Genomic DNA, 23,950 nt, shown 5'->3' with positions numbered 1-23,950 from the left:
AATTTTATAAAACTTGTCTAGAAAATTTTAGTATTGATAAGAATTATGTAGATATAAGTGCATTCGACATATTTCTGTGCAAAGGAAATTCAGTTAAAAGCATCGAATTTTGGTAATATGTATGTACAATAAGCGTGAATAGAATTATGCAAAATTCAAACACACACATACATACACACACACATTCACGCAAGCGCGCGCACCCATCCACATCCACACACACACACACGCACGCACGCACGCACGCACGCATGCACGCACGCACGCATTACGGAAATACATAATATCATATAAATTTAAAGATATTGGATGGATATGTTGATACTGTAACATAAATTGCGGCAAGTGTATAAGTAAAGAAAGAGTATAGTCTTTAAAAAGTGACTATTTAAATCACTAGATTGTTGTACTATTTGTACATTATAAGCAATCTCACATATACTTTTATTTAATTTACTGAAACTTATTGAGCGCGCGTGTTCCAAAATCTATAATATATATAGAAAGATTTTCTTATTTGAAAAAGTCGCTCAAGAACTTCAGTAGTTAATTAAAGCGGCATTATTAATTAATACGCATTCACAGACAGTTACATTTTCACGTGTTAAATGAATAGCTAATGTTCTTTATCTTTGTAGATATGCAGATATGCATTTTTGCAAAAATTTTTATGTACCCGGTGATTTAATCAGAGAAAGATTGCGCATTTCCGTTGCCCCAAATGATATCACATTCTTAGTTGGTTGAGCAGTAAAACCTCCTCAATCCTAACACAAACTGAGACTATTTGTCATTTTAAATATCAAATCTCACGATTCTCTGCTAGCAACTGTTGGATCTGGTATGGGCCAATAACGGCGGCATCTATAATTACAAAAAATTTGTATCTATAGATAGAAAAAGAAGATTATATATATCATTTTATTCTTAGAATGTGGAATTTAATGCGTCAAACGGAAGAAATAATATATGCTAAACTTTTACTTATATCAGGGTGTCTATATGTCTATTTATATTCAAATCTTGTAAAAATATTTCCTGAAAATTTTCTGATCCTCCAGATATTTTTATTATTTATATATTTATTTATTTTTTAAAATTAAAAAAAAAATATATTTTCAAGATTTTTTGGTGCAACTTTGTAAAGTAAGTTTTTTTTATTGTATTCGTTTTCTAATGTTTTTTTCTCCTACAAAGGAAAGACACAGAGCCACCTAACTTTCAAGTGCTAAATTTGTAAATGTATTGAAAAAAATGGAATAACTTTCGTTAAGATAAATCTTTCATGTTTGCATAATATTTTCATTTTTTTATGATTGAAAATTTTATATATATATATATATATATATATATATATATATATATATATTCAATATTTTGTTAATGTGTTGAAATATAAAGAGATATATATTGATAATATGTTTTAAATACATAATTCATAACTTGATTTATTGGTGGATTATCGACTGCAATGTAAGAGCAATATAAAAGTAAAATTATTAAAGAGAAAATTTTTTTAAAAATTCTCTAAGTTTCAATAAAATTTTATAAGAATTTTCTGATTTTTTTCACAGATAAAAGAAATTCCTAAAATTTCTAGGATTTTCATATTTTTCCAGGGAGTAGACACCCTGTTATATGGATTATACAAATAAGAGATACATATTTGTAACAATCATACCTAGCATTATTTTCTGCTATATGAGGTGGCAATGATGTAGGCGGTGGTGGTGGTTGACGAGCGGATTTTGGTGGTCCGCTGCTGTTAGAATCACTTTCACTGCTTTCCTCGGACTTTTTATCTGACTCTCGTAGAAGATGCGAAGGTACTCCTCTGGGAGAAAGTCTTGGCAATACTTCAGATTGTGGTCTAGTTCTGTGTTGTGGTCTTTGGAACTGCAGATTCAGCTGACTAGCGTCTGTCACGTACTTTTCGCTTTGTCTTCGACGGCGTAGAGCGGGTGTACATCCGGTTAAATTTTCATCTTCGGCAGAACTGGCTGAAGTTAAAGATGATATGATTGGTCTAGTGTTAGATAATGGCATGTCATGGAAATATGCTGGCACATATGATGATTTACCTTTGACTAAAATTTGCAAACATTAGTATAGCGCAAAAAACTATACATATTATTTAATATTTCACATATATAAGGATAATCTTCTCATAATCGTCTCATCTTTTTTTTTAAATATAAATTATCAATTTTCAATAAAAACTGTGACCTCATTTTATTATTCAAAAATATTTTATATTATAGATGAATTCTTTAAATTATAGATAAATTCTTAAATCTTTTTTTAGGATATTACAATTCGTATATGTTTTATTCCCATAATATTTGTGTAGTATTGTTACATATTATGTTGTACAATTACAAGAGATTAATATTCTTGTTTTGAAAAAAAAATATTATAATATGAAAAAATTGGGAAATATAACTGATATAAAATAAGTTTTTTGAAATATTGCAGAAAATATAGCATTTGAAAAATTATTTTCTGCCATGATTATTTTGTCCCGATAAGATTGTATCTTAGAACATATAAATAAATAAATAAATAAATATATAAAACAATCTTTTAGATATTCTCTTTGTAAAGAGATATATACATATTAATATTTCACAAAAACTTTCTTTTAAAGATAACAATCATAGATAACAATCATAGTTATTAAAATAGAAATAATCTTCAAAATTTTCAAAAATAAAACGTCTACTGATAATAAATTAAAGCATTTGAAATATTGCTTTTTCAATAAATATCTAGTAAATCGCTTACTATATGCTCTTCAAAATGACTTTTAAAAATGATATATATGCCAATTTTTATCAGAATCTACAAAATATCATAGACAATCATAAATACAATTATAAATATCATATTGATTATAAATATCATATCATTTTAGAATTTGTTTCTAATAAATCTGTCATGTCATAACAATTTTACTAACTATTTTCTTTTTCCTTAGTTGCAGTTATAGGCACCGGTAGTTTTTCTATGTCACTTCCAGTTACTGCCTTGATATTCGGAATATTAATTTCGGGTGTTGATTCAGATAACGAGCATCTTGGACTCTTAACGGGAATCGGTATTTTACTGTGAGCGATATATGTCCTATTAGATGTTTCCTTCTCTTTATTGTCCTTATTATCACGAAACGGCACTGCATTTTGTACAGTGGTCGAGGCAGTAGTGACGCTAGTTGATTCTTTTTGCAAACTGGCGTTTGCAGTTGGTCGATTCTCGGTAGCGTCGTAATATATCGATGGTTCTTCCGGTCCCGGATTAGGACTAGCCGGGCTACCTGCCATACCGTTCGCTAATTTCTCTAGAAATTCAGATAAAGCACATATATAAGTGCAAAGTGACATTACACACATAAACATGCTGATTCATCGATCGATAAAAGACAATAAAAAAATTGGTAATAAAAAAGAACTGGTTATACATACTTTGTAAAGGTTCTCTATCGGCACTGGTTTGCACAATTGTAGCACCGCCAGTTGCATCTACGACTCTGATTTCTAATCTTCCTGCTACTGCTTCTTCCTCTTCTTCCCCTTTATGAGCGTTGAACATTGTATCAGAAAGAGAAAAAGCTACCGCTGGTAGACTAGTTCTTCTAACTGGTGCAGTCTGCTTCGGTTCATCATATCGGGTAGCGATATTCCTCATAACATCAACTTCATATAACAAATCGTCAAATGCCGCTTGTTGAACCTATTAACACATCGAAATATATCTATGTATTAAAATATATCTACGTAAAAACTGTCATAATTATGTATCATGTAAAATATGACACAAACCAATGGAGCTTCAAGATAAGCCCGAACATGCGGCGCTAAAGCTGGAACGCTCCAAGCTCGCGGGAGTGCCCCTTGGAGCTCTGGATATTTTTCAATACCCGCAATGTTTAAACATCTATGCGGTACCGCTGGTTTCGGAGAATCTTCGCTTATTTTGGATAATGCTGTAGGAATCAAAGTTTGTTGACACACGTTCGAGGTATTTGATTGAGCCGCGACAGGTTTTATATCCAATTGTTGCACATTTTCGACGATATCTGTGGACTGCATGTTAAATTACTTATTGACTGGTTGAAACTTTACTTGTTTCAGCATTTTCATAGGACAGAATACGCTTCTGTTTGCGTTTACTAATCCTTCTATTATAATAAATAAGGAGTTTTTTACCTGTGGCGGTACGGACGGGGTGTTTATTATTCCTTTATGTTCAGGACTTTGTAAGTTTTCACCTTTCCATTCATTGTCAGTCTCTTCAGAATCGTCAAATTGCGATTTCCATTGCGAAGCCAGAGTCAAACCTCCACCACCTTTGGTCACTTGCTGCAGGGCGGATACATTGTCGTCATCTATTTGTGCAAATTGTGTAATAGAGCAATCTCGTACTGCCGAACGCCCGGCTCTCATTTGTTGTCGGTTCTCCGCTCTTCTTCTGGGTTCTCTTCTAAGAGGTTCCCTTTGTTCGGTTACCTAAAAACATTCAAATATATATATATATATCTAAATTGGAAAAATATGCATTATTAGCATGAATGTATTATGTTGAATGATAATTATAGGATATACTTACCGGACTCTGATTTCCAACGTATTTAGTATTAGTTACATCATAAGAGCAATAGGAAGCGTCAACTTCTGTCTGTATACGAGGACTCGGTAATTCACCGGACGTTCCTTCAGGAGTAGCGATACGCAAACGTGCAAGCGTGGCAGGCAATGTAGCACCACTCGCCGATTTCCTAAGCGGTGCTGTTGCATTTGTCACAGTTTTAAGTCGAGGAACATCAGATGCGGAACGCGCGGAAGCCATCAATGCATCTCCTTCGTTATCTACCTGTTTCTCTATTGGCGCAGGAACTTGAGATTCTACTGCCATCGATACGGCGCGTCGTTTTTTGGGAGATCCTGAGAAGTAACAAGTGACAATTATTATATGATGATAGATATCGCATTAATTATTGCACATATAAATAAGTTATATATAAACCTTGGGTTGGTAGAGGTGGCATAGTCTGCTGTGCGACTTGTTGATGTGTATTATCGGTCGTTGGTATCGTGGCATTGCAATTTTTATCTCTACCATGATTGCTGATAGCTGCTGCAAATGGCACTGGAGAACCTTCTATACCACGTTGCCTATTTCTTCTATATATACTTTCATAATCCAATTGTGCCTGTTATATACAAATGTGTTATAATAAATATATATATTTAAAATTGAAATTTATATATATATATATACATATATATACATATACATATATATATATATATATATATATATATATATATATATATATATGAGACAGATAAGTTTAAGAGATTCAAAATCTTTAAAAATATTATATAACTATGTTATATAAACAGTATAACTTTACAACAAAACTTAAAATATATTAGGTTGGTGCAAGAGATTTGCATATTTATCATTAAAAAAAAAAAAAAAAAAAATAATGAAGATTTAAAATTAATTTTTATTAATCAAAATAATCACAGTTACTTTCAATATATTTCTCTCGGCATACAAAAAACTCTTGTGTAGAATAATGTAAAACTTTAGAATTTATAATTCCTTAATGATGTTTTTAATAACTTGAGTTTGTGAATTTTTTTCAAAAACGAATCGAAATATTTAAATAAATATTAGTCAATAGATATAAAATCTGGTAAATAAATACAATAAATAAATTTGAGTTTCCAATGTTTATAATTTTCATTGCAGCTATATAATGGATGGTCATTAAAGCTATATGTGGCCGAGCGTTATTATACAGAAGTATTCCTTTTTTGTTGAACAAATAAAGTCTTTCAGCCAATTTTTGATGAATTACATTCAATTTTTCAATAATGATAGTTCCTCCATTATTTTTATCCAACAAGGGTTCCTTTATTTTTACCTTTAAGAACAAAAAAGAAAAAAAAAACTTTACAAAACTAATAACATATAAATAAAAAACAATATATTAAAATATTACGAATATAAGTAACAAATATATATTATGTTTCATATTGATAATGCCATCTCATTTCTCCAAATAGAAAACAAAAAAACTTGTTTAAATCAGAATTTTTGAAAATTCACAAACGTTTTGCACCAATCTAATATGGGTTTGACAAGATATAAGTTTTTTATATTTTTTACATCCAACTCCTTCCTGTTATCTGGCTCTACGTTCTCTTGGTTGTTTGTGTCCACATTTGTAATTGGAGGTTGATTGATAGTAGTAGCTGTAGTAAGTGCAGGTGGCACAGTCACTGTAGGTAATGATCTAGTAGTTGATAAACCTTCATTGGCTATTAATGGCCTTTCCCAATCATAAGGATCATTTGGCTTTACACCTCTACGTTTCATACATCGTTCAAATAGACCAGCTAACATACCATAATCTGGTTTATCTGCATACTCCAAATTCTATATAAAATATTTATAAATATTTCATTATTATAAAAATAAAATTTATCATATAAAAAAAATCTAAAGATTTGTGACAAAAAGTGCGGAAAAAAATTAATTATTCTAACATTGTATATGTGTATGTGTGCGGAATATTTTTCAATCATATATACCTGAATATGTTCTAAAAAAACCCGTAGATCAGATGGAAGATGTTTTAGAAGTAGACGATGATCGTACTTCTCTTTCATGAGACCCACCTATAGAAAAAAAATGTTACACTTTATTGAACTTCTAATTATATATAAAATTGTTTTTATCTGGTAATTATGTAGAAATTTCTCTGACTTACTTGCTCTTTATCTTTTATTTTTCGCCATGGCAATTGTCCATTAACAAATTCGACTAGCATATAAAATAATGACCACAGATCATCATGTCGACCCATTTCTTTATTTTTATGTGCATTAACTGATGCATATCGGACGGTTCCTCTAAATCCTGCAGCAGCACGAGGCGGTCTTACTTCTCCTGTGCCAGTTGTAAATTGTCGAGCTAGACCAAAATCTAACATATATACCAGCCTGGAGTTGTAAGGATGACGGCCGATTGAAAAATTTGACTATAAACAAAGTATCATCACCTTTTGTTCAAATTATAACAATTATTATATTTAAAAAAGTTATAATCATTCAATATGTAATTCACAGAAGATACAAATTATCTAATACGCATAAATCTTATGTAATGTTTGCACAATATACAATATTTTATCCTTTCACAAGATTATGAAATGAATAAAATCAATAATTTCTTCACTGTTCAAATACACCAATTAAAACAACACGATATATTTTCATGTGTGCATATGTAAACACATACAGGTTTAATATCTCTATGCAGAAATCCCACTTGATGAATGCTTTCTATAGCTTTCAAAATTTGAAGACCAAGACGTAATGTAGTAGAAAGCGAAAAAGCACCTCTTGGTTGCGCCCTACGCAATTCTGCTAAATTCTTTCCTTGTAATTGCATCACAACATAATTAAATCGATCATTACGTCCACAGCCAATAAAACGACATACATGATCTTTACCTAAAATAGTTTCAAGTAATAATTTAAAAAATAGAGAATAAACATTTTAAATTTACACAAAAATTTCAATTAATAAACAATAATTTAATACCAACCCTGTAATTTCTTTAGGACAGCTACTTCCATCTTTAAGACTTGTTTGGGCTGCCGTGCAGATTCAACTTTAAGAGCGACTTGTTCCTTTGTCATTAAATCAAGACCTTCATAAATTTCGCCAAATCCACCGCCACCTATTTTTCTCACCTACGTTTAAGATATATATATATATATATTTCTTAATATATATTGCTTGTGCTTGTATTTCTAAACAAAACACAATATATATATATATTGATATAAAAGATATCTTCTTAAATATTTAGTTTTTGAAATAAAATATTGTCAATCTATCTTGTGTAAAATCGAAAAACGTTACGATGTTAAGAGTCTTCGACAAGTCGAAACTTACAACTTTCCAACGTTCTTTGACCACATGGCCGGGCTGTAACAAATCCTCGCTCGTCATAGTTATATTATTATTTTGATCCGTGCTTTCGTCGCCTACATTCCTCAACACCAAATCCTCTAGATAATTTGTAGGCCTGAAAAATGCAAAAATAACAAATTATAAAAATATATGTACACGTACACACGTGATGCGGATAATTATCGAATACGTTGGATCCACGCGTCGATGACCCGGGCGAGCTGTCAAAAGACATCTCGAGTGACAAGTTTATAATTTTCTAGCGACGTTTCGTATAAAATTGCTCAATACGCGCCCTGTGCTAGGCAGCCATGATTGCGTGCGAGCGAGAGGTGTTGCTGGTCCCTTGTTATTCAGTTCCAAAGCGAACTTCCATATCTAGCGATCATTCGATCGCGATCACTCGATTGCCATCTCCTCGATTGTCGATCAACGATTCGTCGATGATTAACGAACATCACGACAATTAATTGAATGTCCCCGCACGGATTCTCGATTTTTTCTTTCGCATTTTTCTCCTCGATCGGCGATGCCGACGAGTCGACACACGTCGATCGACTCGTCAAATTACGTACGATGTAAAAAACGGCCCCTTTAATTACGACAAGATTAATCTCCGCACTTTTGCAAATTATTATACAATAATGCGCATTTTGTCCGCCCGCGCATATAACCACTCTTTCTTTCTCTCTCTCTCTCTCTCCTTTAACCGACCGACCGACCGACTGACCGATCCAAAGATATAATAAGAGTATCTTATTTTTTTTATTTTTTTTATTTTCTTTTTACTAACAATGTCGTCTGCTAGAGACACCGCTTACAGCGCGATGTTACACCGACGTATTCTCGCCAGGACTGCTTTCGCGCACAATTTCCCTTCACAATTCTGTCGCCGTCATCCTCCCACCTTCCGTTTCTCGTCTTTCCGTTCGCGTGACAGAAGATCTCAGAGCTTGTTCACGCAGCTGATCACTCGTTCGTCACGGCTCGGGCCGGATATTCACGGCCGCCGCAAAAGTTCTCGTCAAATGCCAGTGGGACGGCCATTTTTCGATTTCGCACCGCACATGAATCGAGTGTGCGCGAAATCGACGGTAGATAGCGCGCAGGGCGCGGCGATCGATGACATTTCTCCCAGTGCGTGTGTGTGCGCGCGCGTGTTTGAATGTGTCTCTCTTTCTCTCTCCCTCTCTCTCTCCTTTTTCGCCTAGGTAAGTCTCCCCCTCACCTTTTTCGCGTCCACGCTCTCTCACGTCAGCATGCCGTCCTCCTTCGCGTTTATTATTGGTTATTATCTTCTATATAGATCTTTTTTACGCTCCTTTATCGTATCGCGCGCGATGTCGCGAGCATGTACAGGGTGTTTCGGTAATGATGGGCAATCTCTCTCGGGCATGTGTGTAGGGTAGGTAAAAAATAATCTTACAAGTTCCCATAAAATTTTTTTCTACAATGCATCTCTATCGAGATATTTATTTTTAAAGTTAAAATTTAAGAAATCTTCTCTTTAATAATTTTTATATAACTCTGTAGATTTTGATAATTATTTTTATGTTCATTGAAAATCTTTAAAATTAGCGTAATATATTTCTTGATATTAAAAAGAAAATAAATGATGGTAAAATAATGATGCTAAAAGATGCGTTGTGGAAAAAATTGTATAGGAACTTATGGTGTTATTTTTACTTGCTCCACATAACCACGAGAGATTGCCCTTTACCGAAACACCCTGTATACATACGTCAAAGTTCCGCATGGCAGGAAATACATTATGCGACATTACCTTTCATAGTTCGTGGAAAGGAGCATGATTCGTGAGGGATTCTATGTTCGTATAGCCCGCCTACGAATCATGGGCCCATGCAACGATTATATATTTTTTTTTATTCTCTACATTAAGTTTTTTATAATATTCTTTATGTAATTATAATATTCTCGATATAAGTTTGTAATTCACTTCCAAAGAATTATTAATTTTTATTTGGATTAATTGTTGGAATTGTTCACTTGTTTTAGAGTGTTAATCATAATATGCAACATCTAAGCTTTTTTAATACATATATTAAAGAAGCTTACAATTACAAGCATCCAGGAAAAAAGTTCACATATAATCAAATATATGTAATTACGTTTATAAGAAATAAAAATAATTGAAAAAATAACTGAAAGATTATATGTGAATAATATTGCTCATATGTAATCATATATAAATTTATATGTAATTTTTTTTCAGTTCAAATTTTATTTCTTCTCTAAAAAAAATGATGCGAAAATTATTTTTCTAATTCTGTTTCAGTTATTTTTATTTTTCCCTGTACACACGGATAGAGATTGCAAAAAAAAACACATGTATATGTGAATACATTTTACATATAATTATACATATCTTTACATTTATGTATAAATTTTTTACCGGGTATCTATTAATCTCGTAAGTTGGAGTGAATTAATCGCACGTGACACAGCACATGCTTCTGTATTTCGTTATTTTTAGAGAATAAAGAAATTTTATTTTTAGAGAATAAAGGAATTTTTTATACTTTTGCAATAAGCTAAAATGTAAAAATATTTTACTTGCATATATACAGAATTAAACAAAGTAATTTAAACAAAATAATTTAGAATAATTTAGAAAAATCATTTCTAAAGCTAAAGATAGTTTATTATTTGTGTCTGTCATATTTGACAAAAGAAGGAAATCTATCTTTTTTTGTTATGATTTTATCTATACTGTTTTTGTATGATTCTTGTTATATCTTTCAGTTATATCGAAGCATACAGCGCTTATAAAATTTTGACCGCTCGCTCGCGACTCCCTTTGCTAGAGGGTATAATTTAAGTTTAAACGTCTATTTTTAAACGACCCCACTCACAATCAGTATATAATACACCGAGCAACATCTTCCTCTGCGCCAGAGAACTTTTCCATCTTCTTTCAATTTTTCTTACATTTTCTTATTCCATTCAAACTAACAATCTAACGTTGCGGATATCCGTATAACAATAACAGAATATTTCAATAAATAATTTTTTAGTAATTGCTAAATCTAAATAAATAAACAAAAGAGAAAATATAAATATTATTATTGGCTCACCTTTCGAAGTACATGAATATATATATATATATATATATATATATATATATATACATATCTCTATAAATACATAAAAGATGTTTTATTAATTTCATTATATAACAATTTTTAATTAAGAAACTATTGAAAATATTGATACGAATTTTCGAATAAAGAGTTATTTCGAAAGGAGAAAAGATAATTATATTTTAAATAAAGCTCTGGTTAAATTTCTAAAGATGTCATTAATCTGAATAATTTTTATTTGAAGTATGTTTAATAAAAATGAATATACCAATAGATATACTGTACATATATACATACATCTATATATATATATATATATATATATATATATATTTATATACACATATAACTTTACATATACATTTATATATGTATGCGTTATACATTCATATATAATGTACGTAGATGTGTGTGTGTGTGTGTGTGTGTGTGTATATATATATATACATGTACAATTGCAAAAACATATATATATATATATATATATATATATGTTTTTGCAATTGTAATATTTTATTATATTACATTATATATACTATTATCCATATTCTAAATCCTCTTTTATCAATAAAAGGGGATGTCTATATGGACTTATATACACACATTTAAACAGAGAAGAAGAAAAAGAGAGAAAAAGAATGAGGAAAAGAAAGAGGTGATCGATTTATTATTATATATATATATAAAAAACAACAGTATTGCGATTTAAAAAAATGTATATACTTGAGGTGCAGTCATTTAAATTGTTTTTAATTATAGACTATATGGTCTTAGAGATGAGATACAAATTACAGGTAGAGACCTCGACACTAAAATAGATAGTTGTGATTATATCATTATATACAGTATTAAGCACGTATTAAGAATTGTAAATTCCTTAAATAATTATGCTGTTTGATATCAATAAAACTTAATTTATTAAAACATTTTCATTTTTAAATATATAATTTTTGAATAAATAATATGTTTGAAGATTGAAAAGTAAAAAAATATTACCAAGATGAAATTGCAAATTTAAATAAAGCATAGTAATATGGAAAAAATGACTTTAATTCAGTTATTTACATTTTATCGAGAAAAGAACTAAACTTATTTACATTTTATCGAGAAAAGAACTAAATAAAAAGGAGAGTAATTTTATAAACAATTTTTGATATTTAGGAATAAATAATTTACAATTTTGTTTCCCAAAATAAATGTTTGTTAAATATCTTCTTTAATTTAAAAAAGTGTGTGAAAATATGCATTATTTCTTTACTGAAAAATGTTAAATCTAAGTTTTTTAAATCTGAGTATTTTGTGAAAATATTTTGTAAAACAGTTAAGTTTAACGTTCTGGCAAAGACTTATGATTTATCGTTTCAAAATATATGCTTCAAAGAAAATATATATTACTCAACTCACGCATGCTTTATCAAACAATTATGATAATACACGATTTCTCACGTAAATATGTATTTATAAAAATGTTGTACACAATATATTGCACAAATTATATATAAAATTTAATACACAATTGTATACACAAAATTAAATAATAAAAATAATTTTATCAAATATAAAAGATAGCATATAAAAATCAAAGATAAGAAATTGCAGCACACATTCGATTACGTTAATTAGAAAATGCATCTTATACGTACCATTTCATGATTTTGACGAAAACACACGGAACTGGAATAATAAGAGCAGTAATGTGTTTTACAGAATGCGATATGCCGCGTCACCAAACAAAAAAAAATAAATAAAATAAAATAACCGATTGAGGGCACTAAATGAGGTTTTCCTCGTATATTTCGCAAACAGTCCGATGTATTGTTTCAACTAATGACAAACTCACTTCGACTTCCGACGATGGTGACCAAGCCGGACACGAAATTATAATAGCGCCTCGCTCTGGCATCTGACCGGCGAGTTAACGTTGCGACCGTGAAGATCGCGCTCAATTTGTCCCCTTCCATTTTTGCTACTCTGTTATTTTTCATGTTCCTATAATTCTCTTTGTAAAAAGAGCGAATCTTTATCGTTTTCTTTTCTGCGCTTTTTAAGTACTAAATTTCAACGTTATATTATAAACGAAATGTATGTTATTTGTTGAATATTATATGTTAAATTTCTCTGTGGCCAATCTATGTAAAACATATTTGACATGTTTCGGAAATAATTATTCGAGACGTTTTATAATCGATTTCTAAAATATTTTTTATGAAAATGTCCATTCGAATAAACGTTAAAGAAGAATAATTATATATAAAATGACATATTTTTTCTCTTGTATTTTTGTTCGTGTATATAGGAAAATAATAGTAATAAAAGTAATAATGATTGAAAAATAATTAAAAAATTAATTTTCGCTTTGTTTTTTTTTAATAAAATTCAACAAACAATAAAATAAAATTATCTATATATGTACAATTATTAATAAATTTGTATAATAAAGCTTCGAAATAGTGCATCTCGAAATAACGAATATCATCCTTTTTATATATGCTAATAATGTGAATAGACGTATCCAACAGTTGTACAGCAAGACGTAAATCTGTAAACACAATATCTTTTTCAGATGTTTGTAAAAATGTGTTTGTGCAAGTCTCGATTGCTACAGCCCTGAATTTACGGAAGTGAAAATAATCTCAGTCAATTATAACAGACTAGAATCTCGTATATATAACGCCCTATTTCGAAATTCCACTGTAGCTATATTCGGACAATTTTTTTCCATATTAATTTTAAACTAAAAATATAAATTTTTTTGTTTGTTTATAAAAAGATGAAAAATATATTTCGTAAATTATGATTTTAATAACATTTTTGTCGAGATATTTTTTATTGGTTTTTTATTGGTATAAAATATTAGATATATTTAGAGAATGTTTGTGAAACCTGTGCGTACTATTTGATTGTAATAAAAAAATATATAAAAATTATAACATTTAATAATCTAAATTTGTGAGATTAAAAATAGCTTAAATATTTTTATAATAAGTATTGTTATTGCAATGTTTGACTAAAAGCTAAAAGTTGAGCTGAAAGATTAATTATGTAAGAATAAAAAAGCAAATGAATGTAATTAACACATGTTAAACGTGAAAATGTTTTGAAATGTTGGTAATACTGCAGATTTTACACACTTATACACAGGGAGATAGGAATGCCTTAATACATGAATTCAAATGTATGTCAGAGCATGAATGTCAGAGTATGAATGCATCACAGATCTTTCTATATATTACACCTAGGCCGGTTCATAGTCCGTTCTCGAGATCGTCTTAAGTCTGGTCTTGGGTCAGATCTTAAGATTCTGTTTAGCCAATGAAATGACATTATAACATCTTTCAAACTTATTTAAAACGATCTTAAATGTAAGAATGGACTATGAATACCGAATCTAAACTGCTACTAGCGATGTTACAGCTGAAGTCAAGACAGCCATTTACAATTGGACAGAATATAATTACTGCATTAATAAGCAAAATATCAATCAATACTTGTTTATAACAATCAATAAATATTTGTCTATACATGAAAATAATTTATACTTTAATAACTGCCGACAAATTGAAATATGATACAATGTATATTAATCCAACGTGTATATTCTGTCCAATTGTAAATGGCCTTGCTTCGAAGTCAGCGATCTGTAATATATAGAAGACTATGGTTGAAGTACTCTGTGTTGAGCACAATATTTATTGGCAATTAAATTAAATTTCATGTAACATCTAGCTTATATTTTAACTGTAAAAAATATTGACAGTGTGTCTGATGTCAATTTCGTTAAAAAGAACGCTTTAGTCACACCTTCTGCACTGATGCAGAAAGTTCAATCACAAAGAACAAACCAAGTTGAATCCAATTGACCAATTCGAAATAGAATTCTTTGATTGGTACTCAATTGTTACTGGTTATCCTAAGTAATAGTCGATACACATCCATTTATAATAATTGTCAAATAGAATACTTCCAGCAAAGTTAAAAATTTCTTTTTTTCACTTTGTTCCAGTGAATTTCTTATAATACAATCACATCAATATAATCTTTCTGACTTTATTACCAATTACACAGTAACATATGTGAACCTAGACAGTAAAATTGTTTTATACAATCAAAGAGCAATTGTGGGTTTAATACCTCCAGACTTACCTATGCCTGTCTTGAATGCCTACAGATATAGAATTTTCTTTTTTTATTTTCAAGATGTTATTTCTAATTATGTTATGTCTGGCTAGAGTCTCAAATATTTGATCAAAAAAATAAAAGTGATTAGTATTGCTCCGGAACTTTAATGATTCAATATTTTTGAATTTGTATTTTCTGATTAATTTTACAGCGTTTTTGTCGAATTAACTGACAAACTCTTTGCCACATACCAATCTTATGTAACATAAATAAAGAAACCTATAATTTCCAGAAGTTTGTTCATCACCATACATAATAGCGAAGATAATATTCCTCTTTGCGGAGACAGTCCTTAGCCGAATATCTTCTCAAGCTTGCGTTACCGTGACTGAAAGACATAATCAGCATGTTCACTTTATGATCACCATCGAGATAAGTTAACAAAACAAATTTAATAATATTTGTTTATTTTAGTAATGTTGCATTATTATTATTTTTATACATATTTGATATTGGCCATCAACAAATATGTTACAATTTTTATTTTTCCATTCTCCCTCTTCATTTTCTCGTGTTTCGTTTATCGGAAAAGCGCGATTTATTTTCATATAATATAATAATAATATATTAATAATAATAATTCTCATAGTAATTTATATAGATAGTCATTGCGTATGACAAATAACCACCAGTATTAAATATATCGCGCTAAATTATAGACATCTCAACTCACTTCGTATTAAATAAAATTGCACGCGTAGTATCAGTGAACGTATAGTAAATAGATAAATGTATACGCGTGAATCGATATATTTAACAAATAAGATCTAAATAATATGCAACGATAATATACACATATGTATATCGATGCGGCGAAAAATCGCATGGAAAATTAATCGCAAAGCGTATGTACGGATTTACGGATCCTCGCGCTGCATCGCGTATCATTTTTTTCTTTTCTCTCGAACGAAAGCAGAATTTCGCACGACGCAAATGCACGGATGTCGCGCATTTTTAATATTGTATTATCTTTATGAAACTATTATGCATCCGCAAGATATTGTTGCATTGTACAAAATTCTATTTTGAACGATTAATCTAATGATACGCATGCGAATAATCGCTCAAAACTATATGAATGTATATACGTGTATATATATATGTGTTGTCTGTATTTGTGTATACAGAGTGCCCCAGACTTGACAAATCACCCGTTAATGATAGATTCATGAGATCATTTGGAAGCGAAAATTTTAACACTAAAATCTTGAGGAAGACGTAGTTTCGCTATAAAAAATTAAAGATTACCAATCGGCGCGTTACGTTCTCTTATGCTCAGGAATAATATCGATATCGATAGAAGGATGAATATAAAATAAAAAATAGCGACAGTAGTCAGTAGTTTGGACATTTTTATGAAGTCTTCCTCAACATTTTGGTATTAGAATTTTCGTCTCCAAATGACCTCAGAAATCCACCATTAACGACTAATTCGTCAAGTCTGGGACACCTCGTATAGTTTGCTTACTTCGTCGGCCTGTGAAATGCTCGAATTACAATACGTACATATATTGTTGCCGTACGTAATTCGCAGTGTGAAGAGAGTCTAATCATCCACAGTGGATCGCTTATTATAATCAGTATCGGCATATAATCGCAAGGGCAGGATTCAGCCTTCGTAAAAAAATAGTTCACTGTGAATGCATCGAATTTCAGCGCTTTTTTTTCTTCAGGCTAACTGCACGAATCTGGTACGACGTTCGAGTGAAATGTACTCGCGATATAATATAATGAGCTCTTTACATCTTCCCGAAACGTGGTTTATAATAATGAGATGCTAAAACGCAGCTCCTAAATTTTTGGAAATTGCATAAAATGTGAAAAAAATGATATCTTGCATTCCGAAGCGGATTCGTGTAATCGGCTCACACAAGCTGTATGACCAAAAGTTTATTGCAATTCTGATAGTAAATTATTAATGCACGTGTATGAGTTGGGGGAATGCGGTTATATCGATCGGACATAATGTGCTCGTCCGATTTAGATAGGCAGATTAAGCGAAACGCGATTTACGCTACAATAGACTTTTGCTGAAAAGAATACTGTTCACTCACACAGCCGTTATTGTCAGTTTTGTCTGGACGTCACTAAATATTCAGCACATACTACATACGCGCGATTATAAATCGAAGCTCATAACGCGAGGGAGATTTTAAAAAATCGTCTAATTTGCGGCCTTTACACTGTTATTTAACGAAAAAAAAAATTAAGTATTTCTAATGATCAGTCATTAATAATATATTTCATATTAATTGTAAAAATATATATTTCGAATCGGATATAATTATGCAAAGAAAAACTAATTGTCAGTTTCTGTATTTTTTAATTTTTGTTGCCAAATATTGTTAAATATTTGAAGTAATCGTCAAAAATCAATTATCATCGTACATACTTCGAAAATTAATTATTTTATTTTTAATTATTCCATGGAATTTATTTTTTTTAATTTTTTCTAAATAATTATTTAAAAAAATTATATTTTGAAGTTAATTCTCGTCTTTCTGTAAAACTTATTAACGATAGATTCGAATCAATTTAAGTTGATGTTGCTTTAATTTTCGAGAATCTTTTCTTTTAATCTTTCTTCTACCCAATCGCGAGATTATTCATTGCCGCTTTAGTGACGTACGATTAGTGTGACAATCGTCCGTTTTATTTTATGAATTTAAACTCGAAAAAGAGGTGTTCCTATCGCTGTGAGAGAGCCATTGTATTTTTTTCGATCATCAGCGGAACTTGACATGACTTCTCGAGGCCCGCATGCTACTCGCTAAATTCTGTACTTAATCTATGATAGGGGAAGAAGGATTGCGTGCTGATGATGCGTATGAGACCCGACGATTAATGTGATCAATGATGCATCACTTGATGCAATCAATAAACGTGATATAATATATACTGTAAAAGAAGTAACATTTCGAAAAATGACTCTAATCGCAATTTGTATCCCAACGCAATTTTCTAGATGGATATCTAAAAAAACAATATCATAAAGATATCGTCTTCTTTCTCTTCAGACATTCCTCTTATCTGGATTAATCTCGATACTATAAATATTCGGTGAGTTCTTTTTCTTCTCCGCTTTTACTAAATCTTGCTAAAACTAATTGGACCTCGTCGTTTGTCGCGATTACAAAAGATCGAAGTAATAAAGAAATAAGTACATATATGATACGCAAATGTGTCGCGCCGAGAGATTGTGAGAGACGCACGATGAATATTGAGATATGCGCAAGCATATCAATAAGCATAATCATAATAAATAACATGAAAGTTTCACTTAGCAAGGGCGTACGTATCTTACAATAGGTAAGACGCGTCCTCGAGAAACATGAGGACACGCGAGGCACATCGCGGCGACCTGCTCGATTTCATCGTTTATTTCCTCGATTCCTGATGCTTACATAAAACACTTTACATATTTTTCTCAAGATCGATTAAAGAACGGACAATTTTTTAATTATTTCTCTGCAAATTACTTCAACATAATTAAACATAAAATGTATCTAATTTTGAAAAAAAAATTGTTTAAAATTCAAAGAAATTTTTTATCGTTGTCGTGTCTGATTATGCTTGATCATCATCATGTGGAATTCATGAAATTCAGCAGGATTACCGCGGGATACACGCTCCGAAGAATACAGTGCACATTCAACAAAACGCCAACAAGGAAACATGTAATAATAAATCAATCAATTGCATGCGCAAAATTTTCATTATCTTATAAATCGTATAAAAATTTCTTATATATTCAACCTAGCTTATAATGTCTTAAGAGTATGATATATTGTGGAATTTGTTGTATAATGCCTGTCTTGCGAGACATTTTGCCACGATCTGCGCGTGAGCTCGAATCTATTGGAAAAGTATATTTATGTAATTTAATTTAATTTAATTTTTTGATAAATAGTTTCTTCGGATGAATATTGATTTTATATTTATTGCAATTGCACACGATCATAGCAAATCACATAGCAAATCGTGGCGATATATATCTCGCGATACGCAAAAGCGAATCGAAAAATAAGTCAGTGATACGTGAGAGAGATAGCGAGTATTTCTGTTCTTTCCTTTATAAATAAAATTTTGCAAATTTGTAAGCAATATAGCTGTCGGCGAGATGCTTTGTCGAAATCGATACAACGTGCTTCTAACTTCTACATTCGCAAAATATCGATCTATCACTTTGAATCAACTCGCCGAATCATCATATGGATTCTTCTTAGTTTTTATTCTTTCGTACGATACAATAAGAGTTAAAGATTCGTTCCAAAATTTGTATCTTTACACGCGAAACTATACTGTAATTGAATTGGTAAGACAAAGGACAATGCTAAAAAAGGGCAATATTTCATTTTCGAACGAAATGAAAAAATCTTTTGAAATTTATAGGAAATATGTTATATACCAAGGTTAAAAAGTGATTAAAGAATCTTAAAAATTGGGAAAAATTATCAAGAAATCTAAATTAAAAATATTTTTACATTACTAATTTGGAAAACAAACTATATATGACAAATAAAAAAACAGTTTTTTTTTAATAAATTTTTCAAATAAATCAGTTGATTTAATAAGATAATTTCTATATTAAAAAGTTCTGAGTTTTTCAAAAAACCTATATTTTATAATTTGTCGCATAGTTTTAGCTTCCAAATTAGTGCTGTTATTCGATACAAGTATTGCTGTTTTAGGTTTCTCAAGAATTTTCCCCAATTATTGAGGATCTTTAATTTATTTTTTCTATTATTATTAACATACTTTCTGCGAATTTCAAAAAGTTTTAAAATTATTTACATTAACGAACACTTCTTTAATGATTTTAATCTTCATATATATATTATAAAAGTGAAAATACTAATTAACATTTATTTATATCTTATTTAGACTTCGACTTTAGATTTCGAATAGTTTTTGAAATATACATGTAGCTGATAAGAATGCAATATTTTATTGTACATAGGAGAGGGACTCTATATATGTGTGAAATTTTCTATGCAAAGCAATTTTCCTATATCACACTGCGCACTATTAAGAGATTCCAGTGTATTTATAGACTTTGTTTCGTAGTGAAAGCATTGATCGCAAATCGATGTCGATTGGGTTTCATTCCATGAAAAGTTATAAACTCATATAAAACTTCTTGTTCATCTATATATATTTTTAATTTTTACATATGAATATTTCAAAAATTAGACAAAGTTATGTCAATTAAGATATAAGCAAATATTAATCAATATTTTCATATCCATATTATATAGTAAAATCAAAGATCAAAGATGTGTTTGTAAATGTTAATCTTTTACATACAAAGTATTTTAGTCTTCTTTGCTCACATTCAGACTTGCACAATATAAAATCTTAATTTAATATGGCCGGTAATTTGTTTTACATTCTCTTTCTCCCTCTTTTTTTAATTCGTTCCTTTTCATCCTCTTGCACTTCCCCTTTTCCAATTTCATTATTATAATATACGCAATATATATATATATATATACATATATATACACACATACATATATATATATATGTATATATATATATATATATATATATATATATACACGAGTTATATTTAACCGCAATTAGTAAATAGATAATTGCAAGCTTATGCTAAGTTTAATTTATATTATTTGTTTATGTATGCTGTAATATTAAATCCACATTCATCTATGCAACGAGAACCTCCATTTTTTTTCTTATATCATACACTCTCTATTACTTTCATTCTCATATATTAATAGACGATTCGCTTATATTATCAAACTCGAATCATCAACAAAAAAACATCAAATAAGGAAAATTTATTTACATCGTTAAGTGATTTCAAAGGATATCACTTTTATGATTTTACTATTTATGATACGCAAAAGATAGTGATTTTTTTATCGCGGATTAATCGCGGCTATATTCGAATAATGACATTGCTGTTTCTTAATTCTTGTTGATATAATTATTATACACAACTAATAACGCAATAAACTCATTGATAAGTTATTCGAACTTTGTGCATTTAACGCTTAACTACTAAAACTCGCTCTCTTTTTAATAATATCTAATGATTTATTTCTACGACGATTAAAGGCAATAATTGGAAATTGATTTTTGGAAAGCGGTAAAGAAAAATGAAAATATTGATATTTTATTCGTGTAAAATTGATGTACGCATTGACGTATAAATAAAGGCAGATCTATAAACTTGTACAACCGTATAATGCATATATACAAAGAAACTCAATCACACATGCGTTCAATATAAAAAATACAATTTAGTATTTTTTATATTAAATTGATTGATTTTTTTTATATGGATATTTATTATATGGTTATGGAAATGTGTTTGAATAAATCTTAAATAGATGTTCTTTTCGTTAACCCTTTCAATTTTTAAATCGTAATTATACAATTTATTAAATATTTATGCATCACAAATAAAAGCGCAAAATACAAAAATTGTAAATAGAGTTAAGGGTTAACGATTTCATAAAATTTTATACTAGGTTTCTTTTCATTATAACAATATTTTCGATATATCCTGCTATTATTTTACAATTCTACGTATATCTTTGTTTGAGGATGCGGAATATTAATGTATATCTATCTTTAGCTGAGCGCTTTAGCTGAAAAACATCGCAGTTTATGTTCCACAAAATTTTACTACTTGCAACGAAAAATGGAGATCGCTAATTCTCTCTTTTTATATCATTTATCGATTGTAAAGATAGTTTACAGACATTTATTCGAATATTTATATAGGAACGAGTTGTCACACATGCGCGTTATAATAAGTAGGTAATATCTAAAGCGAGAATTTATATCGGAGAATTCAGCATTCACTAAAAAAAAATCATAATTTTGATTCGCGTGTAAATATGTTTATATTATACATATTCGATCTCTCGCTTATATAATTTAATCGTAATTAATAAGAATTTCAAAAATTGCGATGCTATTAAGAATTATTGTTAAGAATAATCCTTTTTTTCAAACATGCATCACATTCTCGAAAATCGATGAATTTGAAGATAATGGTTTTTGAGAGTATTCGAGCGCTCAACGCTCGTTATTCCATCCATTTTATTTTACATATCTAGCTTTTCTTCTTCTCTTCGTAAACATCTATCACGATGTAGCCTTATATAATAAACCTTCGCTTAAAAACAGTGCTTAACATGCATTTATGATATCTTATATCATTTCTCACTAAGAAGTCGATAGGGATAATCTCGAGATATGTTTGTGTGAAGAATAAAAATGTGATATATGGATCTCCTTCCAATTATTTTAAATTATACCGTCAAGATCATAATCTTGAGTAACAAACCAAAGGATTTAAACTCGTTCGTTGTTTATTAAAAAGTTGACTAAAATAACGAGTAATTTTTAGATATTACTCAGAATCATCATCTTGACAACATGTCAATCATTGAGAGAAGATTCGTACATCTGCATCTTTATCAAATAATCTTTATAACTACTTATTTGAATTAGGAAAGTGCAGAATTTTTACTGCTTTTTTTATTATACATATATGTATATGTACACATGCACGCAATATGTATATACGCACTGCATGCATGCGTGCGTATGAATGTATATTTGTTTGTTTATTTATTTGATGTGTGTTTTTATAAATGTATGTAGTTTTTATAAATTTATGATACAAACGCATGTGTAATACTCGTCAAAATAAACAAAAAGTTATAAGTAAATATATGATTCTGTAAATCACATGTAAATCACACATATACAAGGATTTTCGAGATTTACTTTTTTGTTATATTTAATTATCAGTCTGTGTACAATGAACAGGTATCTTCATACAAAACTATTGGAAATATCTTTTGAATATATATGAAAAAATTTATCTTTACAACAAATCTGATTTATGGTCCAGTATATTTCCAATTAATGAATATAAAGTACTCTGGAAATTTTATTTTTTAAAATCGATTTATTTTTGAATACATATTTACTGAGATATTTTTATCTTGATAAATATTACATACGTTCGTGCAAAGATTATATATCATAAATTTTTAAACTTTATATGTACGCATATATACATACATATATGCATACATACATACGTGCATCATACATACATATGTACATACATATAACATGCATACATATCTACATACGTGCGTGCGTGTGTGTAGTTTATTTCTTTTTTTATACGAGTTATATTAATCAATGCGGTTTTTAATTGCTTTATGATGGATTTCAAGTATCTTCATCGAGTTAATTACTCTTTCTTTTTGTGAGAAACGAGAAATTGTACATATACAGAACTTTCTAGCGTTCTATCTATCAATGATAGATTCTTGAGATCATTTGGAAATGATTTTTTCTCAGCGACAATATCAAGGCATAATTTCAATAATTTGAGTTTAAGCAAAAAAAAGGATTTTTCGCAAACTAACTTTGTGGATTTAAAAGATCAACAAAAGTATATTTTTTAATCAATTTTAAATGAAAAATTTATTTTAATAAAATTTTAATTCAAGGTTTATTTACAAGACTGTATAATGGCAAAAATTTACAAAGATTGATGACCTCCCTCGACATTTTTGCTGAGGAAACAGTGATCTCAAAAATCTGTCATTAATAGATGGTATGCTATATATGATATATAATCTGTATATGTGTGTATACCCATTTTTTTTGCGCATACTATT

At 29.8% G+C, this 23,950-nt stretch overlaps 1 protein-coding gene across 4 annotated transcripts; it reads right to left on the bottom strand.

Moving 5' to 3' along the window:
• Positions 1 to 257: 257 nt before the first annotated feature.
• Positions 258 to 12,995, bottom strand: LOC105248090. Of its 4 annotated transcripts, XM_011252718.3 has the most exons (16): positions 12,934 to 12,995; positions 12,737 to 12,767; positions 7,975 to 8,107; positions 7,622 to 7,769; positions 7,312 to 7,526; positions 6,782 to 7,051; positions 6,603 to 6,689; positions 6,178 to 6,447; positions 5,023 to 5,209; positions 4,606 to 4,940; positions 4,206 to 4,505; positions 3,819 to 4,082; positions 3,462 to 3,729; positions 2,960 to 3,337; positions 1,682 to 2,000; positions 258 to 864 (listed from the first exon to the last, which is right to left on the bottom strand). In XM_011252718.3, exons 2-16 carry the CDS (start codon positions 12,742 to 12,744, stop codon positions 810 to 812), a joined length of 3,237 nt encoding a protein of 1,078 aa, XP_011251020.1. In that variant the 5' UTR covers positions 12,745 to 12,767; positions 12,934 to 12,995; the 3' UTR covers positions 258 to 809. The 4 variants fall into 4 exon arrangements, with proteins under 4 accessions (XP_011251020.1, XP_011251102.1, XP_011251257.1 ...); XM_011252800.3 differs by lacking the exons at positions 12,737 to 12,767; positions 12,934 to 12,995 and adding an exon at positions 8,183 to 9,361; XM_011252955.3 differs by lacking the exons at positions 12,737 to 12,767; positions 12,934 to 12,995 and adding an exon at positions 8,288 to 9,361.
• Positions 12,996 to 23,950: the final 10,955 nt, after the last annotated feature.

This window comes from Camponotus floridanus, unplaced genomic scaffold (assembly GCF_003227725.1).
Source record: "Camponotus floridanus strain SB8 unplaced genomic scaffold, Cflo_v7.5 scaffold39, whole genome shotgun sequence".
NCBI lineage: Eukaryota > Metazoa > Arthropoda > Insecta > Hymenoptera > Formicidae > Camponotus > Camponotus floridanus.
This window is presented reverse-complemented; position numbering and strand designations above follow the sequence as displayed.